Raw genomic sequence first — 22,388 nt, 5'->3', positions numbered from 1 at the left:
AGCAACACACACACAACACACACACAATACACACACACACTACCCACACACTACACACACACTACAAACATTACACTACACACACACTACACACACACACTACACACACACTACACACACACACTACACACACACACTACACACAAACTCTACACACATACACTACACACACACTACACACACACTACACACATTACACTACACACACACTACACACACACACTACACACACACACTACACACAAACACTACACACACACACTACACACACACTACACACACACACTACACACATTACACTACACACACACTTCACACACACACACGTTATAGTGAAGACCTCCATCCACCTTCTTCAAATCTAACTGAATGTCCATCAGACGTTTGTGCAGCAACAATCTCCATTTGTGCCGCAGTCGTTTTAGAGATATTAAGTATTTTCTGGGTCGTCATCAGTAACTTCAAAGCAAAAGCAGCACAAACATAGTTGAGTTGATTGACACCAAGTTTGATTTTGTAAATGTGAAACTTTTTTTTAAATATCTTTAAAATGATGGCGCCACAAATGAAAATTATTGCAGCACAAACATAGTCAATTTGAAACAATTTTTGTTTGATATGAAGAATGTGGGAGGGCTAGTGACCTTTCATGACCTCTGGAAACATTTAAATTTATATTAGTTATTAATAGCGACACTAACAAGTTTTACAAGAAAATCCTGAAGGAAAACTACATAACTTGGGTTATGCATGTAAAAAATGTAAGTTTCTGTGTGACCTAGTCAAAGTCCAGACTTAAATCTGATTGGGAAACCCAGGATTTCTATGTCTGATAAACAGTTTTCTTGATCTGGAACATTTAAGTTTGACAAAAGAAGCAGAAACAGGTCATGAGATCTTTCTGCCTCTTCTCTTCAGACCAGCCGCTCATCGAAAGCGAAGACGTCAGGATGGTCCAGGAGGGCGGCCGCCATTCGCTCATTATTTCCCACGTGACGAGTGACGACGAAGGTTTTTACACCATCAGAGCCCGAAACGCTCACGGAGAAGCCGAGAACTCTGCTGAGCTGTACATCCAGGAGCCGCGGCCGGCCATCTCCTCTCAGATGTAGGAAGGTGTTACTCACCTGGAGCTCATAAAGCCGTGGTGACAGATTCCTCCCTGAGCCGCGTCTCTCTCCCCTCTCAGGGCCAAACTGGAGAAGATGCCGTCCATCCCAGAGGAGCCCGAGGTCCCGGAGAACGAGGTGGAGCGCTTCACCATGCCCGACTTCATCAAGCCTCTCTACGACCTGGATGTGATCGAGGGGAAGGAGGCGGTGCTGAAGTGCAAAGTGGCCGGTCTGCCGTACCCGACCATCGCCTGGTTCCATAACGGCCGGAGGATCGAGAGCACCGAGGACAGGAAGATGACGCAGTGTAGGCGGAGCTACGCCAACGCTTTAGCTACACCTGCACTCACATCTCACTCGCATGTTCCAGTGAGATTGGATGAAAGCTCTCAGTTGGGACATTGACTAGGCCATTTTAAGACAGGCATTTCTCTGAACTGTTGGATTTTTACTGCTGGAAGTTGAAGCGCCGTCTCAGTTTCAAATCTCCTGCAGTCAGCAGTGGTGGACTCTAAACGTTACCTAAAATAAAAATCATAAACATTCATTCTGCTAACGCTAAACCAATATACCTAAATGGCATTTAGCAGAAGCTAATGCTAATGCGCTAATTTCAGACATGTCGATGCACACAATGTGTTGTCACAAACAGCCTAGTTAATTTCTTTAACGGAAATTTATCCATAAAACTTCATTTTGGGGAAGCTAAGTGCGCTAAACATTTTCAAAGTTAGCAAACGCTCCAAAGCGCTAAACGACGCCTATTAGCACATTAGCAGATTAGCATAAGTGTGCAAACTGCTGGCGGTCAGCAACAGGTTTCCCACCAGGAACGTCGTGTTTTTAGCTCCAACTCCAACCAGCTTCTCTGTCCGTCCTGAAGAAAAGTCTCCCCTCAGCATGATACCGACGTCACCATGTTTTACGTGACGTTGGTTTTTCAGGGTGATTTGCAGTGATGTCTACCATGTGACACAACATGTTACATCGACAGGAAAAATTAATTTAGAGGAAGCTAAACATTTTCAAAGTTAGCAAAAGCGGTTAGCAAGAGATTAGTTCTGCTATTAGAGCATCGGTGGATTAGTGAAAGTGAGCCCACCACTGCTGCCGCAGTCTCAGGACTCGTCCATCGGGATGATCGTATATTTTGTTCAAGAATCCTTCCAACAAAAACTAGACCAACTTCTAAGAGCTGCTTGTTCTTCTGTCTGCAGTCCGTGACGTCCACAGCCTGGTCATCCGCTCTGTGTGTCACGCTCATGGTGGCGTTTATAAGAGCGTCATCGCCAACAAGGTGGGAAAGGCCACCTGCTACGCACATCTCTATGTTACAGGTAATTTTACCTTTGTTTTCAGCTTAAATTTCTCCATATGGTCTTCATCTGTCGTTCCCCTGGCTAGGCCAGTCCTGGTACCTCAGCAGAGAACCACCAAACCAAAGCCACCAGTGTTTTAGCATCTGGACCTTCAGAACGCCCTGAGAATAAGACCTCTTCAGACGCTATAGATCCACGCAGGGTTCCTTTATAATCACAAGCATTTTGGAAAAGAATAGAATGTAAATATTTATCTGCTGTGGAAAGGGTGGAGAATACATTTCTCCATTCTCTGAAACTCCATCCATCCCTTCCTCTTGGACACTGGAAATGTTTGAATTCATTGGAAACTTTTGCATGTATTTATTAATTTTGCATTGATGGTGGGAATCTGGAGTTTTGGCATGAATAATACATGGGAACTCTTCATGCTTCCTCCAACACACTGTCTCCAACAGATATTCTTCCTGATCCTCCTGATGGTACTCCAGTGATTGAGTCCATCACTGGAAAAACCATCACTTTGAGCTGGAAGAAACCCAGAAGGTTGGACCCTTCCATTGGTACGTAGGACCGTTAAGGACATGTCTTCAGTGATTCAACCCCTGACTTACGGTGTTGAATCTGGAGAGGATGGAGTTTCAGTGAGGTCTTGATCTCTTCCAGATCCCAACTCCCTGATGTATGCCATCCAGCAGCAAGCACTCGGCTCCATCCAGTGGATCATCATCGCCTCTGGTCTGAAAGAAACCACCTACATCATCAGCACCCTCTCCAAAGGCGTCCGCTACGCATTCAGGGTCCTGACCATCACCTCCAAAGCCTTCAGCAAACCCTCCCCGGCCACCGATCCGGTCCAGCTGCTGGACAGAGGTGAAGTCCTGTCTGGTAATCCATCAGTGGGCTGTAGTGGGTTATTAAATGCTCTGTGTGGTTTCGTTTAAGGTCCGTACCTTCAGGAGGCTCCAGTGATCATCGATAAACCAGACATTGTGTATGTGATTGAAAACCAGTCAGTCACAATCTCCATCACTCTGAATCATGTCAACACCGCAGTCACCTGGAAGAGGTACTGATTTATCTACATGTTTTATGTTCAGGTGGAAGGAAACATATTTATAGGGTTAATAGATTTACACTGAGGAAAATTATTTGATACATCGCAGATTTCTCGTTTCCCCACTTCCAAACAACGGTATGTAATTTTCCTCATGGAGACAGAATCCAATAGAAGAATATTGTTCGCCACTTTTTGCCAACTCCCCTAACGAACTGTTCTTTGGGAATGTTTGCCTACAAAGGAGGCAGTAAGACTCCCCTTACTGAGGAGAGGAAGGACAGGGCAGATAGGCAGATAGGGCGATAACCCCTATCTGCAATAGCCACCTTCCTTCAATAAAGAGGCGTTGCTTTATCGGTTCCACTTTTACCTGATTTGTCTCAGGTCCTGTGCGGTTCCTCCCCATTTTTTGGAACCGCCTCAGTGGTGGTACAAGCTACTGCTCACTGGATATACGCACAGGACATTTGATTGGGCTGCATTCATTGATTGGCCCGTGGATTCCTGCTCAAACAACATCTCAACCAATCTGTGACAAGACGTTGAGCTGAAAATCGATAATTCCAGGGTCAAACCTTGATGTCCAAACCTTTTTATCACCTGTGGTAGAAGAATGCCACAAATTGAGCCTCATCTGCTGGACTGCCATTGGAGACTCTCCCAACCTGGCTATAACCAAGCCAACATTATCCGGCTACAGGGAGGCTTGACGGTGGAGAAAGGGCTTAAGAGCACTGAAGACAGGTCGCGGCTGGATCTTCCAGCATGACAACGACCCGAAACCCCCAGCCAGGGCAACTAAGGAGGAGAGGCTCCCTGCAGAGGAAGTATCTGCTCTGCAGTGGCCTAGCCAGTCTCCAGATGTGAACCCAATAGAAAGTTGCCCAGTGAAAGCCCCAAACCCTGAAAGATGTTTGGAAACCTGGTCAAGACCTATAGAGAACGCCTGACCTCTGTACTTTTACAGGTTTCTGGACCAAACTTTTCTGTTTCTATTGGGTGAAATTCATGCAATTAATTTTTTAAGAAAAATCCTAGAATACAAGTTTCTATATTTCTGTCTCTCACAGTTGAGGTGTAATGAAAATTACAAACCTCTCCATTGGTGAAGCTTATTTTGAGGTTTGAGTCTCTCAAGCTGATGTAAAACCAACTTGTCTCCAGGAAAGGAGTAACTCTGACCAACAAGCCCGGCCTGTATGAGATGGCCATGCCGGACGACGACCAGCACACGCTGAAGCTGCTGAAGGTGAAGAGTTCGGACGTCGGTGAGATGACCTTTGTGGCCACCAATGAGTTTGGAAGCGACAGCTGCAGCTTCAGCGTGGAGACGGCCGGTAGGGAAGACGCCCCTCTGTCCCTCCGTCCGTCTGCAGGTTTTTAACGGAAACTCTGTCCACAGCGCCGCCGACATTCGAGACGATCATGGAAGATCTGGACGTCTGTTCTGGGGAGACGCCTCGCTTCGCTGTGGTCGTGGAGGGCAGACCTGTCCCTGACATCCTCTGGTTCAAGGTGCTAACTCCAAGTTATTCATGGAAACTTTCCCTTTAGGGGATTTCTCATAGGTAGGAAAGCTGAAATGTCTCTCCACGACACTGCTTGATGTGCTACTGTTTGCAAAGCAGCCGGTTGAGGAGCACCGTTTGTTCTCCTTGGTGCTGATTGGCTGAGCACACACAGCAAAAATAAGGAAACTGTAGATGTTAGCTGTAGCGCTAAGACGGTTTCCATATTAATAATGTACATTAGGATATATTTGGTAAAATTAGCAATATTTAGGTCTCAAATATTTGCAGATTTCAGCTGTTTGTGAGCATTTCTGTTCCACTTTATAATGTAATTATTTATTTATTTGGACAACATACGAACCTTGATTATGGATTAAATTGAGTGGTGGTAGCAAAGTGATTTTTATTGATTTATACACTGATTTATAACCATTTATGGATCTAGACTTTCAAAATGAAAGAATCGTAGAAGTTGTCTGTTGATGATCAGCGTTAAATTTTCTGGAACTGCAGATAGGAGCAGTTTGGTATTTATCCACTTCTGATGTATCTCAGTCACTTCAATGTGACCCAAAGTTTTCACAAACACACAGGAAGGATCTACTTGATGATAATTTCTGATACAATAATGACATGAAGACTATTTACAAATTAATCGTACACCTCAAAACCTTTCTGGTGTTTAAACAACAAACGTCAATTTGTTAAATTTGAAGGAATTTTACTTAATATTACTCAGTATTTTGATGATCAATTGTTCTGTTTTTAAAACAGACTAAAAATAGTTCATAAAATAAAGAAAAGCCAGATTCATTGCTTGTTTTGTGATTAGTAGAAACTTATCACAAACAAGCGCCTGAGAGCAGATCCTGAAGATAAAGATTCACACATCTTTGCCAGGCGCAGCGTCCTCCGCAGTCGTCGGCTCTCCGGTAAAGATGTGCACAAAGCCTTTAAATAAATGGTTGTTATGGAGACTTTGCTGCAGTTCTCCAACGGTGAGATGTTTTCGCCTCCGTCCTCCTCGCTGTGCGTGGTGGAAGATTAACTTTGGTCCTCATCCAGCTTAGATTGTCTCACTTCCGGCTGCTTTAAACTTTTCGGTTATTCTGCTGACTGTAAACGTCGACAGATTCTGCAAAGCAACATTTTCAACTGAATATTTTGGATATGAGCCACAAAAACTCGGAGGGAAGGTTTGCTAGTCGGTCCAGGTTCAAACCCAGGACCTTTACTTTTATCTTGTTGAGTTTTGTTCTTATTATAACGAGAAACTTTTCTCATTTTAACCAGATATAAAACTATTTATATAAAAGATATGAAACTCTTCTATAACAACACAAGAGTTATATCTGGTTAAAATGAGGAAACTTTCTTCTTATAACGAGATGAAAACCACATTAAAAGTAGAAAGTTTTGTGTTTTCATGAAATGAAAAACATGTTAAAATGAGAAAGTTTCATATCATTACTACAAGAAAGTTTCTTATTTACCAAATATAAAATAAATACACTCCTTTGACAAATTACGACTTGTTAAAAATCCCAACAGGTGTTTCAGTTTTACTGTTGTGACCTTCCTTATTTAAGAGAGAAGATATTTTGGTTTTAATGTGATATAAATCTTGTTAAAACAACAAAGTTTTCTCATCTCAGTGAGATCCTGCTGGGCCAGACTCTGGACATCCTTATTATTAATGTTTTAGCATGAAATTATCCTGCAACAACATAATGAGCCACATTTATGAGACTTTGGAGGAGGATATCTGGACATTTCATCCAGATATCAGAAACAACGCCTTCCCCATTAACCAACAGAGACCAAAACACTTTAACAGTTCCAGCTTTTCTTTGGATTCTGATGAAACGAAAGCTCTAACTCCAGGGGGACGTCCTGCTGTCGGAGAGCAGTCACTACACCTTCGTCTATGATGACAACGAATGCTCCCTGGTGGTCCTGAACGCACACCCCGAGGACTCCGGCGTCTACACCTGTACGGCCCGAAACCTGGCCGGATCTGTGTCCTGCAAAGCCGAACTCACCGTTCACCAGGGTGACGCCTCACACGTGCAGCCGATAAATTAAATCAAGTTACTGCATGCAGTGTTTCAGCTGTCAGTCTGTTCCTGCAGCTGAGAGGAAGGAGGAACCCATGGATGACGAGGAGAGTATCCTGAGGAAGATGCGCAGACTGACCGATTACTACGACATCCACAAGGAAATTGGAAGGTGAAGCGATCTTTTTTAGAAATACTTCTGGATTTATGAGAAGTTTTCAAGCTCTTACTTTGTTTCACTGCAGGGGAACGTTTTCCTACGTGAAGCGGGTGAAGCAGAAAGCCACCAAAATGGATTACGCCGCAAAATTCATCTCGACTCGAGCGAAAAGGAAGGCGTCGGCTCTGAGAGAGATGAGACTGCTGTCCAAGCTGGACCACGAGAGAGTCCTCTACTTCCACGACGCCTTTGAGAAGAAGAACGCAGTCGTCATCATCACAGAGATGTATCCTGAAAACGTTTTCACAGATTATTCAACATGAGTCAGGTCTGAAAAAGCCTTAATTCATGTTTAAAGCTGCCATGAGGAGCTGCTGGACAGATTTAGCAGGAAATCCACCATCCTGGAGTCTGACGTAAGCCTGCGTTTGAGTAACAGAGCTTTCATTTTTGCTTAGAATCAGAACCGGATTATTTTGCCCTTTAAAAACAAGAAGCCTTGCTGCTTGCATTGCAACATGAGGTAAAAACTGTCCTGATGTGATTCTGAAGCATTTATACAAGAAACCATCGAGCAAATTCCTCCTATTCTTATGTAAACTACAGAAATGAAAATAGCTTGTGATTCTAAAAGACGCAGTTAGCATCTGGTAAATTCAGCCTGGGAAAAGAAACAAGCAAAAAGTGACTTTAAGAGGGAAGAAATGTAATATGGTTAAACTTCAGCTAACAGTGTCTAATATTGACATTTCTCCTATCTACACATAATTAATCAAAACAGAGAATAAAATCCAGTTTTTTTGTTCAGAATGCAAAACTTACAGTTAGAGGCAGATATGACTTCTTTTGCAGACTTTATTAAACATGACTAATAAATTAGACTTTGGTTAGAAGCTATGATAGCTAGCCGCTACATGTTTAGCATTGAGATGCTATTTTAGGCTTGAATAGCTTCGCTACTATGCTAACTCCTTTTAGCACAAATAAAACACAACAACAGCTTCTTTCAGCGTCCAGTCAGATCTGGTTTTGAAACAAAAGTTAATCCACGATGGGCCAGGAGAAGCAGCTCTGTCCTCCATCGTTGGACGGACGTCGCTTGGACGGCTGTACCAGAATAAAAAATGTGATTAGTTGTGCTAACAATGTTCAAAACTAAGTAATTAATTCATCAAAATTAGCGTATTAAATAGCAATGTTTCCTATGTAATCTGGACTTGATGCACTATCAACACATCAATAAAGCTACTTGCTTTGTGAATCTGATGCACAGATGGATCACAATGGGAAGAAAATTCAGCTCTTCAACGATTCTGCATTTTTATCACTATTAGTCTTAAAGTTTGTTTTGGTGCTTCTTTTATGATACATTTTTATTCAACTCCTTAATCATGGTGCATCTTCTATAGAAGAAAGTCAGAACTGAGTGAGCACAGAAGAAGAAGAGACAGTATCTGAACATCATGTTTTTAAGAAAGAACCAGTTCTGCCCACTAAGCTGACATATAAAGTATAATTATGTGATAAATAGCAGCTGTTTGTGTTCAACAGGTGCGTTCATGTGTGCGACAGCTGCTGGAGGGACTGGACTACCTTCACCATCTGAACATCATCCACCTGGACATAAAGGTGCAACCAGAGGGCACGTCGCCATTTCATTTGATTTTACGGATGTATTTCTTCCTGCAGGCATCATTTCGTGTGTTTGTTTTATTTCCAGCCCGATAACATCCTCATGGCGGATCTCCAAAGCGATCAGATACGTTTATGTGATTTCGGAAACGCTGTTGAGTTCACGCCCGATGAGGCTCAGTACTGCAAATACGGCACGCCTGAGTTTGTTGCACCAGAAATCGTCAACCAGACGCCTGTTTCAAAAGCCACCGACATATGGTAGATGGCCTTTCATGCAGAGCATTTTTAATGATTGTTGGAGGGTTTTAAAGAAGCCTTTGGTTTATGTTCACAGGCCTGTCGGGGTTATATCATACCTGTGGTGAGTAAAACCTAAATTAGGTTTAATTTCTGTGTTTCTCCTCCTGATTTTCTGTATTTATTGTATTTTTCTCTGTTTCAGCCTGACTGGAATCTCCCCGTTTGCCGGGGAAAGCGACCGCAGCTCCGTCCTGAACATCAGGAACTACAATGTGGCTTTTGAAGAGAACATGTTTGCTGATCTTTGCAGAGAGGCTAAAGGGTTCATCATCAAGCTGCTGGTAGCAGACAGGCTGTGAGTTACTAGCAGGGGAAGATATTCGTGCGTTAAATGTTTTCAAAATTAGCTGAAGCACTAAAACGCTGTTAATGCTTTAGCAGATTAGTGGAAGTGTGCATGTATGTTTGCTATTTTCAAGAAATAGATATTTTTAATAAACTTACTGATTCATTAAAAATGATTGTAAAAATAAATGCAATTCCCCTGTAGAAACTGTGAAACTGTCTATCAACAAGATACTCAAAGCTTTATAGGATCTCAGACTAATAGTGGGTCCAAACAAAAGCTTTTCAAAATTAAATACAAAAAAAATTAACCTGTCAAGTGCAAATTTAGTTACTTTCTTAAATACAAATTACATTTTATTTATTATCGCATCAAAAAATAGGATTGGACTATTTTAAACCTTTTGCTAAATGAAAAATGAGCTCTGTTATTTTGCCCACATTGAATTTTATCAAGCAAAACTGGGATTGATATCGTTAATTCCTCCACAAACTGATCTGAGTCGTGCTAAACGAGGTTCTTTTGTTTTTCATTATGCACATTTTCATACATAATGTAACTGATTTACTTTGAAGTCTTTGATTATTTTTTGAGCATCCAACTCTTTTTTTCTGCAAATAGTGGTTTACATAGACACATTCTGAGCTGTCCTGCTAGTTTCCCAAATACCACTAAACCAAATTATAATATTACACTCAGAAAACACATTTGAAACTGTGAAATATTGCATTTGCTCATTTGTTTCTAGGAGACCTGATACTCAGGAGTGTCTTCGACATCCGTGGTTCAAGGTGAGAAAAAGTCAATCATCCATCGTGTGAGTTCCACAGCACATTATGAAGAATGTCCCCTTCCTAAATAATTACTTTTACTGTCAATGCCATGTGCAGATCCTAAGCAAGGGGAAGGCCATCAGTACAGAAGGTCTGAAGAAGTTTGCTGCTCGCAGAAAATGGCAGGTAAAGAAGCTTATGTCCAATTCTTATGATGAATTTCCTGCAGAAATTGATTTGTAGTTGTAACATTTTGTTGCTTATTTTTTAGCGTTCCATAATCGGCTATAAATCAAAAATGGTCATGAGATCCATACCAGAGCTGCTAAACGATTCCTCGAGCCACACCTCGATTGCCGTCCAGAGGCACCAGAAGGAAGGCTCACCCCTGCCGTCTTCATCGTCTGATTCAGACGAAGACATTGATGAGCTTCCTTTTATTCCAATGCCACTCAACATGGACTTCTCTGGATCAAGAATGTCACTGAATGACATTCAGACCACTGAGCAGGAATCAAGAAAGGAGAATGAAACAAGTTTATCTTCCCAAGGTCAGGAGACCATGGAGTTTGACTCTCAGGAGCAGGAAACGGTAAGAGGGGAGGTCGGGGGGAAAGGCCATCTTTGGAAACGATCATCGGAAGACAATGACAAGGGTTTCTCAGAGGAACCACCTCTGAGCGAACTGATCCAAAAATCAGAACAATCCAGAAAACCCCTTAGGAGAGGATCAAGCATGGAGTCTGACAAGGTGGAAGGAGGCCGGAAAAGAGGGGAACTACGGCGTGGCGGTTCGGCCGACAGTGCTCTGCTGCTTCGGATTACACCTGAGGAAGGAGCGGGAGAAGAAAACCCTGGGGAAGGACGGAGAGTCCTAAAGAAAGCTGTCTCCATGGAGCTACCGAGGAGGAGCACCAGCCCTGGAACCGCTAAGATGAGTCAGGAAGACTATGCTCTAAAGCTGGAGCTAATGAGGCAGCGACTGCTTCGTGGCGGTTCTGTAGACAACAAGATGAGCGGCCTGAGAGGACCTCTTTTAGAAACATTAGGGATGGGAGATGAAAAGCGAGCAATACCTTCAGATCGATACGCTCGCACTGCTCGACTGGCCCCACCTCCACTTATTAGAGCTGCATCCAGTGACTTTCCAAGGGACGAGGTGCCCAAACCTAAAGTTTTACGTAAAAGCACTTCTTTCAGTCAAGGGGATTCAGAACCTATAGCTTTACATCGACGATCAGGAGCACCTTTGGAGATTCCTCTCGCACAAGTAGAAGAAAGGCGGCTTAAAGAAGCAATTTCCATGTCGGCTCTAACGGAGCAAACCAAGCTAGACTCCCGTCCAGAGACTCCCAGGGAATCTTTCCCAAAACCACCGACTCCAGAGCTGGTTGTGCAAGAAAATCAATCCAAAACAGAGAGTCAGGATTCACTGATGGAGAAAGAGGTTCGAACAGATGAGACTGTGAGTGAAAAGATGGATGGACTGACTGCAGACAGTAATTTTGATGAAAGATCTAGCACAAGTGGATTCTCAGAGAAGGACATGAGTATTTCAGAGGAACCATTGACTGAAGGAGATAGCATGGGCCAGAGTATCCACACACCTTCTGATATGGCCCAAAGCTCTTTAGCAGAAGAGAAACTGCAAGAGGAGAAAGAGAGCGAAAAGGTACACGAAGAAAAACAAGAATTGATAAAAGAAGACCATGAAAGAGTTGACTATGCAGTTGAGTCAAAGGCTAAAGAAAATGCAGACGAGAAGACAAGTCCTCCAATAACGTCTTCTGAGATGATTATAAGCACAAGTTCGGTTATGGTGAAACCAACACAAGAACCTTACCAGCCCCCAGGTGCTGTTACTTCAGCATATATAACACCCTCACCTCCTACCCGAGTTGTTCTTCCAGATGGAAGAGTGTCAGCTTATGCCAGCATAATGCAGACCATCATGGTGCCTTCCCTTCAGCCTCTAAACGAGGCCTCCCTTCCCCCTTCCACTCCAGTTGTTGTTCCAGCCAATACTGGCACATCATCCGATTTACTCGGTTCACCAAAGCCAATCATGTCAACCACCGAGCACCCTGCAGTCTACTCTAGAGTCGCATCGCCAGAAATGATCACAAAAGAACCCAGTCCGCCAAAGACCTATTCACAAACGTCACCCCAGCAAGAGGCCTCAGCCGGAGCTGACTTAGAAGATATGACCTCTGAAGAGGTTTTTGAGGCCCGCTTCAAAAAACGTGAATCTTCCCTCACAAGGAGTCTGAGGTTTCTCTCAAGGTCAAAAAATGAAGACAGTACACCGGTCATCCAGCCAACATCAGACACATCTGAAGAGATATACAGACCTGGGCCGATTGGCGCTCCCTTACAGTTAGCCTCAAGACGACTTGAGGAAAAGTCCAAGTCGGTCCAAGACCTTCGTGAAGCTCAAAAGGATCAAGGGTTCATGAGGAGACTCTCTATGCGCTTGAAGAGAACTCCATCGACAGAGCGCACAGATGAAGTACCGAAAGACGAGGACTCAGCAGGTTTAAGACATAGGCTGTCTTGGAGTCTTGGCAGACGAGGTTCTCAGGAAAAGAAAGAGGTAGAGATGACCAGGATGGATGGAGAAGGTGATAAGTCAGTGGATGAAAAGGAGCTGAAGAAACCTAATGAATCACCAGTGTTAGCGATGCGCAGAAAGATCGAATCAACCATGGCAGGGATCTCCACAAGAATTCGAAGTTACTCAGAAGAGAGACGAGCCTCAGAAGACAAGGAAACAAAACGAACACCGATTCTTTCTATGCTTCGTCGATCAACATCAGAGAGTCGAGCTATGAAGCCTATCATTGTTCCTCAGAACCAACTGGCGTCTCAGGCCACTAATGGCGCCTCATCCGAATCTCTTGACTCGATGTCCAGCCTAAAGTCGGACACATCAAAGGGTATAGAGTTGTCTTGACTTATTTATTATATCAAATTAAAGTCAATTACAGCTAATGTGTGTGTTTTTTCATTTTTGTAATGTAGGCATTGAAGTTGAGCGGAGATCCAGATGGGATCGATGGGGCTTGACAAGAGGCAAACGGGACAAAACAGTATCACAGCCTGACTTACCAACGGCCATCTCCCGAGACAACAGTTCCTTACGTTCACGGCAGTACTCCAAATTAGCTTCAGGTAAGATGGTGCTGCTGTGTCCTCAAATCAAAACCTTCCTCTCCTCAAAGTTTAGTGGCTTTTTTTTGCTCCCAGGTTGGTCTTTCATGTGTCTGAGTAGACTGAACCACAATCGTTACTGCTAGCATGTTACATCCCATTCAAGCTTATATTTAAAAGTGATCTATTATGAGTCACAAAATAATTTTTAAATAGAGATTTTAGCTGTTTTTGGGCATCTTGTCACTTTAAATCCAAATAAGCTGCTGCTGACAATTCTCCCACAACTTATCGTTCACACTCCCACTTCAAAATGGCTAAAAACAGACGTGCTATTATACAAACATACATCTTTGACGAGCAGAAGTGGAATCTTCTGCACAACCAACAAGAATGCATCAGGTGTTTTCTGGATGGTAAGTTATCAACAAAACACTTGTTTTTTTCCAGCAGCTATTGTACAGCACATTCAGTGCTAAAACCAGCTGACCAAATGTGCTGGAGCTTTTCTTTGGTTGCTGGGTGACAAGCGGAACTTGGCTGGGGTTGCTAGGTAACAACGCTGTTCTCATTGAATGTGACTCAACAATCTGGAGGTTTCTGAAACAGCTCATTTTCTACACACTAAAAACTTATTAACTTATTGCCAAGAAGCAGCAAATGTACTTTGTAAAGTACTTTTGCTAGTTTTTGAAGCAGTTGAGACCCAGATGGAAGTATAAAAACTTGCAAAAAGTAACATTTTCCTAATAGGTCCTCTTTAACGGCGGTTTCCTTCATTCTGGGCCAGATTTTCCTCCTGTATTCCATATCAAGCTCAGAGATCATGTCCTCCTGGAGGGTGACCCAGTAACCCTGAGCTGTCTGCCAGCTGGAAGCCCCCATCCACACATCGCCTGGCTAAAAGGTAAGGCTACAAATACACACTGAAATGTTTTGATATATTTGTGATATATTTGACATTTTCCTCCTCAGACAAGAAGCCTATAGAAGTCGATGCTAGAATGAACATGATTTCCTGCCCCGATGGCCGACAGCTGCTGATGATCATGCAAACCACCAAAAAAGATGCTGGGGTGTATGAGTGTGTTGCTACGAACCCCCTGGCCGCCGTGTCCAGCTCTTGCACTATATCCCTCGCTCGTAAGAACAATTACATTTTTTCTGAAGAAACACTAAACATTCTAGTTGGACTACCAATATTAGATCTAATAAGAATATATTGTATGTCTTACAGGCCTGCCTAACCGTCCTGGGACCCCAGAGATTCCTCAGAAATACAACAACACAGCGTTAGTGGTGTGGCGACCCTCGGACACAATGGCCCCCTGCACTTACTCTCTGGAGAGGAGAGCAGAAGGTTGTCTGACCCACATGATCCACTGTTTAAGTTCTTATTTTTTTTAGAATTATAGAACAATTTATAACTTTTGTGAAGTTTATTCAATCTAGAAAGAACAAATACAGTCACCATGCTTGTTATCCTGGAACAATATATGGGAAATATATCAGAGGTTTAAATGACTACTTTTCCAACTTCTGGTAGTAGCTAGCTGTGCTGCAGTGCTACATGTATGTTGTTATTGGTGTCATTCACTATAGCAGTGCTACTGCTATGAAACTGGACAATAAACCATCTCAAACTGATGCTTTCATAACTTTAATGATTGTATGCAGTGGTGGGCACTGCTAAGTGATAAGCTAGCTGCGCTAACGCTAAAGCAGAAACCATAAACTTTAGCTTTGCTAATGCTAAAGCGCTTTACCAACATGGTATTTAGTGGAAGCTAATGTTAAAGTGCTAAAATCAATCATGTTGCTGCCCATACCTAATCTATCTGTGAACTTTTCCACGTATTAATTAACACCTTTGGTTGTTTGTTCACATAAGTGTTGAATTCTTTAGTTTACCTCATTGGTTCATTTATTGTAGATTTACCATTCACTCAGTAAAGTTCTTGAATAAAATAGAGGAGAGGAAACAGAACTGCTGCATGAACAGTCTTCACCCTCTTCAAAATAAAAGCATGAATATGAACTGCTTGAAGTTTTAACAGTCACTAAAAACAGATGTCAAACTTTATTCCACTGAAAGTTTACAAAATAGGCAAATAAGTTAGTGCTTTGGACTTTATCTGGAAAATAACATTTAGGGGAAGTTAAGTGTGCTAAATGTTTTCAGTGTTGACAAAATGCTAAAGTGCTAAACACTTTTAGCACATTATTAGCAGATTAGCGCCACTGCATGTCTTTTAACCTTTTCCAGATTTTTCAAGAGATATTTTCAACAACATTACTGATTAATGGAATCTTAAACTACAAAACAGCTCCAACCAAAAGGATTTCAAGTTTAAGTGCAAAGAAAAATCAACCAACCCTGGGTAGGTTTAGTTATATCAATACATACAACTCCATCTTTATTAATTACGGTACCAAAAATATGCTTGAACTATTTTAAAGTTATTTAAATAGCGCCTTGCCTCCTTGTTTCAGGTGAAAGCAACTGGCTGATAGTTGCAACTGGAGTGGCAGACTGTTACTACAATGTGACTGACCTGCCAGCAGGGGGCTCCTTCAGGTTCAGAGTGGCTTGTGTCAACAAAGCCGGTCAGGGTCCCTACAGCAACCTGTCAGAGGTTGTGACTCTGGATCCCACTGGTACGGTGTCTCTTGTTATTTATGGAAATGTTTTTACTTTTAGAAGATTAAATGTGTTTCTTTACAAAGTCACAGTCTACATTGTAACTTGTCTTCATTAGAACCAGCCAAGTCCAGTTCTTCTGTGGTTGTGAAGACCGTTCCCGCCACAAGTCCAGCGCCCCCTGTGGTCATGATGTCGTCCATGAAAGTGGCTCCCATTAAACCAGCTCCCAGTAAATCCACTCCAACTCCTGCCTCTTCAGTGGCTAAATCTCCCTCCCCTGTAGCCATTAAGCCAGCTGTTGGCCATCCTGCAGGAACTGAGCCCACCTCAGCTGACCAAGCGCCAGTCACACCCCCGAAAGCCAAGACCTCCATCAGCATCAGCGTCAGCAAACCTCAGGCGAAGCTGACGCCTCCTCCTGTTGTTCCACCCAAACCCCAGAGTCCTGTTCTTGCATTCCCCTCAACGACCAACAAGCCACCTTCTCCGGTACCAACGTCTGCTCCTCCAATCGGGAAGCCGATTTCCTCTGTGCCAATGTATGTTCCCGCAGCAACAGCCCGCTCTACGCCGCCTTCTCTAGTTGCTCCCACCCCAGCGACGACAGCGCCCTCCGTCACTCCGCTCGCACTTTCCGCTCCCGTTGTGATAGTGCAGAGCCTGACGCCGGTTCTGCAGGGAGGGGACAGTCGCGGTACTCCAAGTGGACGGGTCACCCCGTCTGGACGCCTCACCCCGTCTGGACGCAGGACGCCGCTGGGCAAGGCTGGGGAGGGATCTTTACGCCAGGGCGTTCCCCAGAAACCTTACACCTTCATGGACGAGAAAGCAAGGTGGCGTAGCCAACATTATCAATCCTTCCTGTTTAAATAACGATATTCTAGGAGTGGGAGTCGTTTACCAACTCACAATTACATCCAAAATTTATTTTTGCACTGCAAAAACAAAACATTTTCCCAAGTAGTTTTGGAGCAAATATCTTAATACACAGGAAAACTAACTTACAAGTAACTTCAGCAAGATTTAGAGACTTGTTCTAGTCAATAATTCCTTATTATCGATGAAAATTGTACTGTTGGTTATTTCACTGGTGACATTTTTCCATGTTAAAGTGCAATGAGTCACATGAAGCATGTATGTGTTCAGAGTTTCCAGAGACCACTTTCCAGTAATGTAATAATAATAATAATAATAATAATAATAATAATAATCTCTCAACGTTCAGTAAGCTTTAAATTCTAATGAACATTTAGCACTGGAACTGTAAGAAATTTAAAATATCTAAAATAAAATGAATTATTTGTTTCAGGTCCCCATTAGTTGTACAGTAGTAGAGACTATTATTCCTTTACAAATATTACAAAAAAGACATAACAAAATACCAAAAACCACCGAATCAAAACTAAATTGAAAACGAAGATACATAAACAAACAATAACAGTCTTGAAATATAAATTTAAAAAATTTAATCTCTATTATAGACTTTTTTAAGGGTTTTTTATAAATGGAAATAATCAGCCATCAATGTAATTTCAGAAGCAACATATCCCAAAAGATTAATTATAAAGTCTCTTTAAAAAATGTCTAGTTGAGACCAAAACACCAGATCAAAGACTTTTATCATCCAGAGAGAAATGATAAATAATGCAAATAAAAACGATTGAGTTTGTTTTAATTTTTCCTGCTGTTGATTATTTATTGCTTATTGCATCAGGCCTAAGCATCAAACAAAACTATAAAAATCCACTTTTGGACCAGAGTACCTTCCGGTGTGAACACGTGCTGCTGTTTCCCTCCCTCAGAGGCCGGTTCGGTGTGATCCGGGAGTGTCGTGAGAACGCCACAGGAAACCTCTTCATGGCGAAGATCGTTCCCTACGAGGCCGACACCAAGCAGGCAGTGCTCCAGGAGTACGACATCCTCAAATCTCTCCACCACGACAGGATCATGGCGCTGCACGAGGCCTACGTCACGCCGCGCTACCTGGTGCTCATCTCTGAGTACTGCAGCGGGAGGGAGCTGCTCTACAGCCTCATAGAAAGGTCCAGAACCGAATCCTCAGCGAGCCTGACCTTTCCTAAAGCACAGGGGTCAAACTGGAGGCCCACGGGCCGAATCCGGCCCTTCACAGCTGTTTATGTGGCCCTTTACACTCTAGAGCAGGGTGTCGAAACTTTTTGTCACGTGGGCCAAAAAAAGAGAACAAAAACTAAAATCAAGACAAATAAAGCAGTAAAATGTTTTTGTTTTTTGTAGAAAAGGGGAAGTTATTCATTGTAGCTCATAAACATAAATAGGTTTGCTATTTTTAAAGAAAGGCAACTTGTTTTCAAATTCTTTTGGGCTTTATGTAACAAATGTATTCTCATTTATAAGAACAGAATTTGGACCACCTTCTTTTAAAATGCTTGTTATATTTAGCCAAATTCAGTAAATTAAATAAAAATGGATTTTGGTGCACAAAGTCAGTCAAAATCTCTGGATAAATGTGGTTCTACTTATTATGAAAAGTTGGTTATTTTGTTGTAAGTAAGTTTTTCCATTATGAGAAAATGATGTTGGTAATAATTTCATCCCGATTTAAAAATAAAAATCAGTTTGGATAAATTTCTATCATTCCCAAACTGCTTTTGGGGGCCACACAAACTCAGTCCAGCTAAAGCTGCAACTCTTTAACAGTTTAATAGGTAACTTTATCAAAACATTTCACTGTAGCCCTGGAGGATATGAAGCTCTTACTAAGTGAGTTTTACTCCCTGCTGGGGGGGATGGTTGAAACGTCCTGTGGTTCCCTCCAGGTTCCGTTACTCTGAGGATGACGTGGTGACGTACATCGTGCAGATCCTCCAGGGTCTGGACTACCTCCACGCGCGCCGCATTCTGCACCTGGACATCAAGCCGGACAACATCATCGTGACGCACATGAACCTCATCAAGATCATCGACTTTGGCAGCGCTCAGACGTACAACCCTCTGTTCCTCAAGCAGTTCAGCCCTCCCATTGGAACGCTGGAGTACATGTGTAAGAGGAAAATCCACACTTTCTCTGCAGTTCAGTGGAGATGTCTGGAGTTACTGTTTTCAGACTTGCTTTAGGTTCTAAAAGGAAGAGATTTTTACCCCGGATCATTTGTTGGTCTTTCCTTGTTTAGGTTTTACAGTTTCTGCACTAGAAAGAAACAAAAAAGAGTTGAATTAGGGATGCAAATGATTAATTGATCATTTCGATCATCACATCCGTAGCATCACTTCATGGAAAATCAGTAATGTTTGGTTGATAAAGTTGACGCAGCTCCATCATTCAGCTGGATGAGTGAAACTTAAATGAGTTTTTTTAAGTGTTTATATTTCTAAACAAAACTGCATAAAGTGCATTTTGTATCAAACTTTTTGGACCGCATCTCTTCCCATTCTGGAATTGGCTGCCATCTTTATTTCTGTATCAGCTGGCTCAGCTTAAGGATGGCCAGCAGCGCCCTCTACTGGCTGCTGGCCAAACTACAAGACCAAAAGAAAGTCTAAGCAGGTGTTATTAGTTAATCAATTGGAACTAATTCTAATAATAAACCATTAATCAAGAATCAAAATTAAGATCTTTGAAGTACCTTCAGAAAACCATTAAGACAATAAAACAAACATTAAAAACTGTCTCTTGGGTGAAAAGTATTAATAAAGAAGAGGTGGTTTGTGAAATGTTAAAAATAATAAAACAAAGCCGGTCTAAGACCAGATTATAAAATATAAGCCATTAAAATTGATCAAGCTGCTTTGCTCCTTAACCTAGCAGTTAGCTTAGCAAGCGTGAAAAGCAAAAGTTTATGACAAAACAAGGACTAAAGGACAAAAGATTGCTGCAGAAATCTTTTGTCCAGTTTGTCCAGGGGTCAAACTGGAGGCTCACAGACCGAATCCGGCCTGCGGTTAACCAGCCGTTAGCTTCTGAACTAAAATCAGAAGGAATGACGCAGCATTACTGCTAAGCAAAGGTAATAATTATTATATAGTGAATAAAGGTGAGAAAAAACAGTCTAAACAGGTACAATCAACTTAGAGTAGAATTATTAAGAATAAAAGCCGTTTGTCTGTTTGTAGGTTTCGGCGAATTGAATCAGTTTATTTCTGTTTCTTCTCCCTCAGCTCCGGAGATGTTGAAGGGAGACGTTGTGGGCCCTCCGGCTGACATCTGGAGCATCGGTGTGTTGACTTTCATCATGTAAGTAACAATTTCACAGCTTCCTCCTGGCAAACCCTGTTTAAATAGAAATGCATCCCTCACATGATTAAAAATGGTTGTTTTGATTTCCAGCCTTATGAATGCTGAAGTAGTGAACAGACTCGGACTTTGTTCACACAGCAGGTCATGATACTCAGTTACAATTTTATTCTGAAATCCAATTTTTTTATTTTTCTGATTTAACCTAAGATTACTCTGGTCTCATTTATAGATTTAGTTTTAGAATAACATATGTCCATGTACATTCTTGTTATTTTATTTTATATTAAAATTGTATTTCACTTACTTATAATACTTATGTATATATATTTTTTAGATTTAGCATTGCTTATGGTTATATTTCTAATTGCCAATATTTAATATTTTGAATACTATACTATAATATACTATATTATATTGTGCTACACTATGCTATGCCGTTATTACCAAATATGGAAGCGGCACAATTCAGATTTTTTTAAGGTGAAAAAGTCTGAATTGGGTCGGTCAGACTGCTGTTAAAAAGTCGGACATTGCCAAAAACATCAGATTTGTGTCGCATGATGTGGCCTCAGCGATCCATGTCGTTGATCTTGGTTTTCCAGGTTGAGTGGCAGGTCGCCTTTCATGGAAAATGATCCTCAGGAGACTGAAGCCAAGATCCTGGCCGCCAAGTTTGACCTCTCTAAACTCTACCAGAATGTGTCCCAAAGTGCCTCCTTGTTCCTGAAAAAGATCCTCTGTAGCTACCCCTGGTAAGAGGAACGCTACATTAGCTAGCTTCAGAAAGCTAACCCAGTGAATTTTTACACGTTATTTTTTCACCAGGGCCCGTCCGTCCATCAAGGACTGCTTCAGTAACTCCTGGCTTCAAGATGCCTACCTGATGCGGCTCCGCAGGCAGACGCTCACCTTTACAACCACGCGTCTCAAGGAGTTCCTGGCCGACCAGCAGCGGCGGCGGCAGGAGGTTGCCACCAAGCACAAGGTCCTACTGCGGTCCTACTCAAGTTCGCCACAAACGCCCACCAGCCCTTCCGTGCCGACTGTGCCCGTGTCAGCCTCCACACCTGTGACTCAGTGAAAACAGGCTTCCAAACATCCGCTGGCAGGACGCTCTGCGCCGCGCACCACTTCCTGGTTCCCAGCAGGAAGCTGAGGAACTTCCTTCACCGCTAAGGGAACTCTGGGAAAACCTGAAGGAAGCGGGATGAACATCGTCATACGGAAGAGGAGGACACTGTCTTCAAACTATACCTCAAAGTTTGCAACTTTTACATCCGTTTTGAATTGAATCCTTCTTTTCGTACCACTAAGTTTACGATGGTGAGAGAAACATGTTACTGGAGCCTCATGCTTAACGATGTAATTAGTCAGTGTAAATAAAACGCTCTCCTCCAAATTGAGGAACACATGTCTTTCAACAAAATCCTTATTTAGATTAGGGCTGGGCAATATGGCTGAAAAACATATCACAATATAGGCGTTTCATATCAGTCAACATTGATAATTATCAGTGTTATTATTTTTGTTTTAAATACTCCCAAACTGGTGGCATGTTGCTAGGTAACCGATGTGGTGAGAGGGGGGGGACTTGAAACTGCTGCTGGCCAAGTTACCCAGCAGGCTGTTGCTAGGTAACCAACGTGGGGGCGGGGGGGGTGTCTTGAAACTGCTTCTTACCCAGCAGGTCGTTACTAAGCAACCAGAGAGAGAGAGTTAGTTGATTCCACCAGCTTTGTTTAGCTAATCGGGAGAGGTTGAAGGGCTAAAGTCTTTGCTCCGCCTACATCCCCCAGAATGCCGTGTGGTTCTAGATCAGAGTTCAGTGAAATTGTTGAGCATTCTCTCTATTGATATCGATCACGTCTATTGCGATATATATTGTTATTGATTTATTGTCCAGCCCTAATTTAGGTGAAGAAATGAAGACAGTTTAGTTTATGTTGTGCCTGCTTCTGCTTCCCAGGTTAACTGCGGCGTGGTTAACGCTGTTCTCGAACGTCTCAGCTGTGCTACATATGCGCCGATATCGCTGTAGCAGCTCAGTGAAGGTCAGGAATGTAGCAGTTCAAGAATGAACTACTTCCCGTTTTGATTTTTTCGTTTAATGTCTTCAGTTCAGAAGTCACATCAATGGCTTCCATACAAGGGCTACAAGGAAGGAA

General features: G+C 42.5%; 1 protein-coding gene across 2 annotated transcripts in view; it reads left to right on the top strand.

Moving 5' to 3' along the window:
• The window catches only part of spegb (striated muscle enriched protein kinase b), a 44,884-nt gene extending 23,266 nt beyond the window's left edge, over positions 1–21,618 (top strand). For both annotated transcript variants that reach the window (XM_015018241.1, XM_015018242.1), the window contains exons 13-42: positions 919–1,108; positions 1,190–1,419; positions 2,330–2,449; positions 2,890–2,994; positions 3,098–3,304; positions 3,377–3,500; positions 4,656–4,828; positions 4,894–5,006; positions 6,887–7,055; positions 7,135–7,231; positions 7,305–7,505; positions 7,578–7,635; positions 8,771–8,848; positions 8,940–9,112; positions 9,189–9,215; positions 9,297–9,449; positions 10,189–10,231; positions 10,331–10,399; positions 10,485–13,149; positions 13,235–13,384; positions 14,154–14,270; positions 14,339–14,506; positions 14,601–14,723; positions 15,857–16,021; positions 16,123–16,840; positions 17,810–18,049; positions 18,806–19,029; positions 20,145–20,220; positions 20,826–20,975; positions 21,049–21,618. In XM_015018241.1, coding sequence (XP_014873727.1) covers positions 919–1,108; positions 1,190–1,419; positions 2,330–2,449; positions 2,890–2,994; positions 3,098–3,304; positions 3,377–3,500; positions 4,656–4,828; positions 4,894–5,006; positions 6,887–7,055; positions 7,135–7,231; positions 7,305–7,505; positions 7,578–7,635; positions 8,771–8,848; positions 8,940–9,112; positions 9,189–9,215; positions 9,297–9,449; positions 10,189–10,231; positions 10,331–10,399; positions 10,485–13,149; positions 13,235–13,384; positions 14,154–14,270; positions 14,339–14,506; positions 14,601–14,723; positions 15,857–16,021; positions 16,123–16,840; positions 17,810–18,049; positions 18,806–19,029; positions 20,145–20,220; positions 20,826–20,975; positions 21,049–21,304 — 7,382 coding nt within the window. In that variant the 3' untranslated portion in view covers positions 21,305–21,618. The remainder of the gene's footprint in view (positions 1–918; positions 1,109–1,189; positions 1,420–2,329; positions 2,450–2,889; positions 2,995–3,097; positions 3,305–3,376; positions 3,501–4,655; positions 4,829–4,893; positions 5,007–6,886; positions 7,056–7,134; positions 7,232–7,304; positions 7,506–7,577; positions 7,636–8,770; positions 8,849–8,939; positions 9,113–9,188; positions 9,216–9,296; positions 9,450–10,188; positions 10,232–10,330; positions 10,400–10,484; positions 13,150–13,234; positions 13,385–14,153; positions 14,271–14,338; positions 14,507–14,600; positions 14,724–15,856; positions 16,022–16,122; positions 16,841–17,809; positions 18,050–18,805; positions 19,030–20,144; positions 20,221–20,825; positions 20,976–21,048) is intronic.
• The last annotated feature ends 770 nt before the right edge of the window (positions 21,619–22,388 follow it).

The sequence above is a fragment of the Poecilia latipinna genome, unplaced genomic scaffold (assembly GCF_001443285.1).
Source record: "Poecilia latipinna isolate Pla-1442-1.1 unplaced genomic scaffold, P_latipinna-1.0 Scaffold2252, whole genome shotgun sequence".
NCBI classification, from domain to species: Eukaryota; Metazoa; Chordata; class Actinopteri; order Cyprinodontiformes; family Poeciliidae; genus Poecilia; species Poecilia latipinna.
Note: the sequence above shows the minus strand (reverse complement) of the source record. Positions and strands in the feature narration are given on the sequence as shown.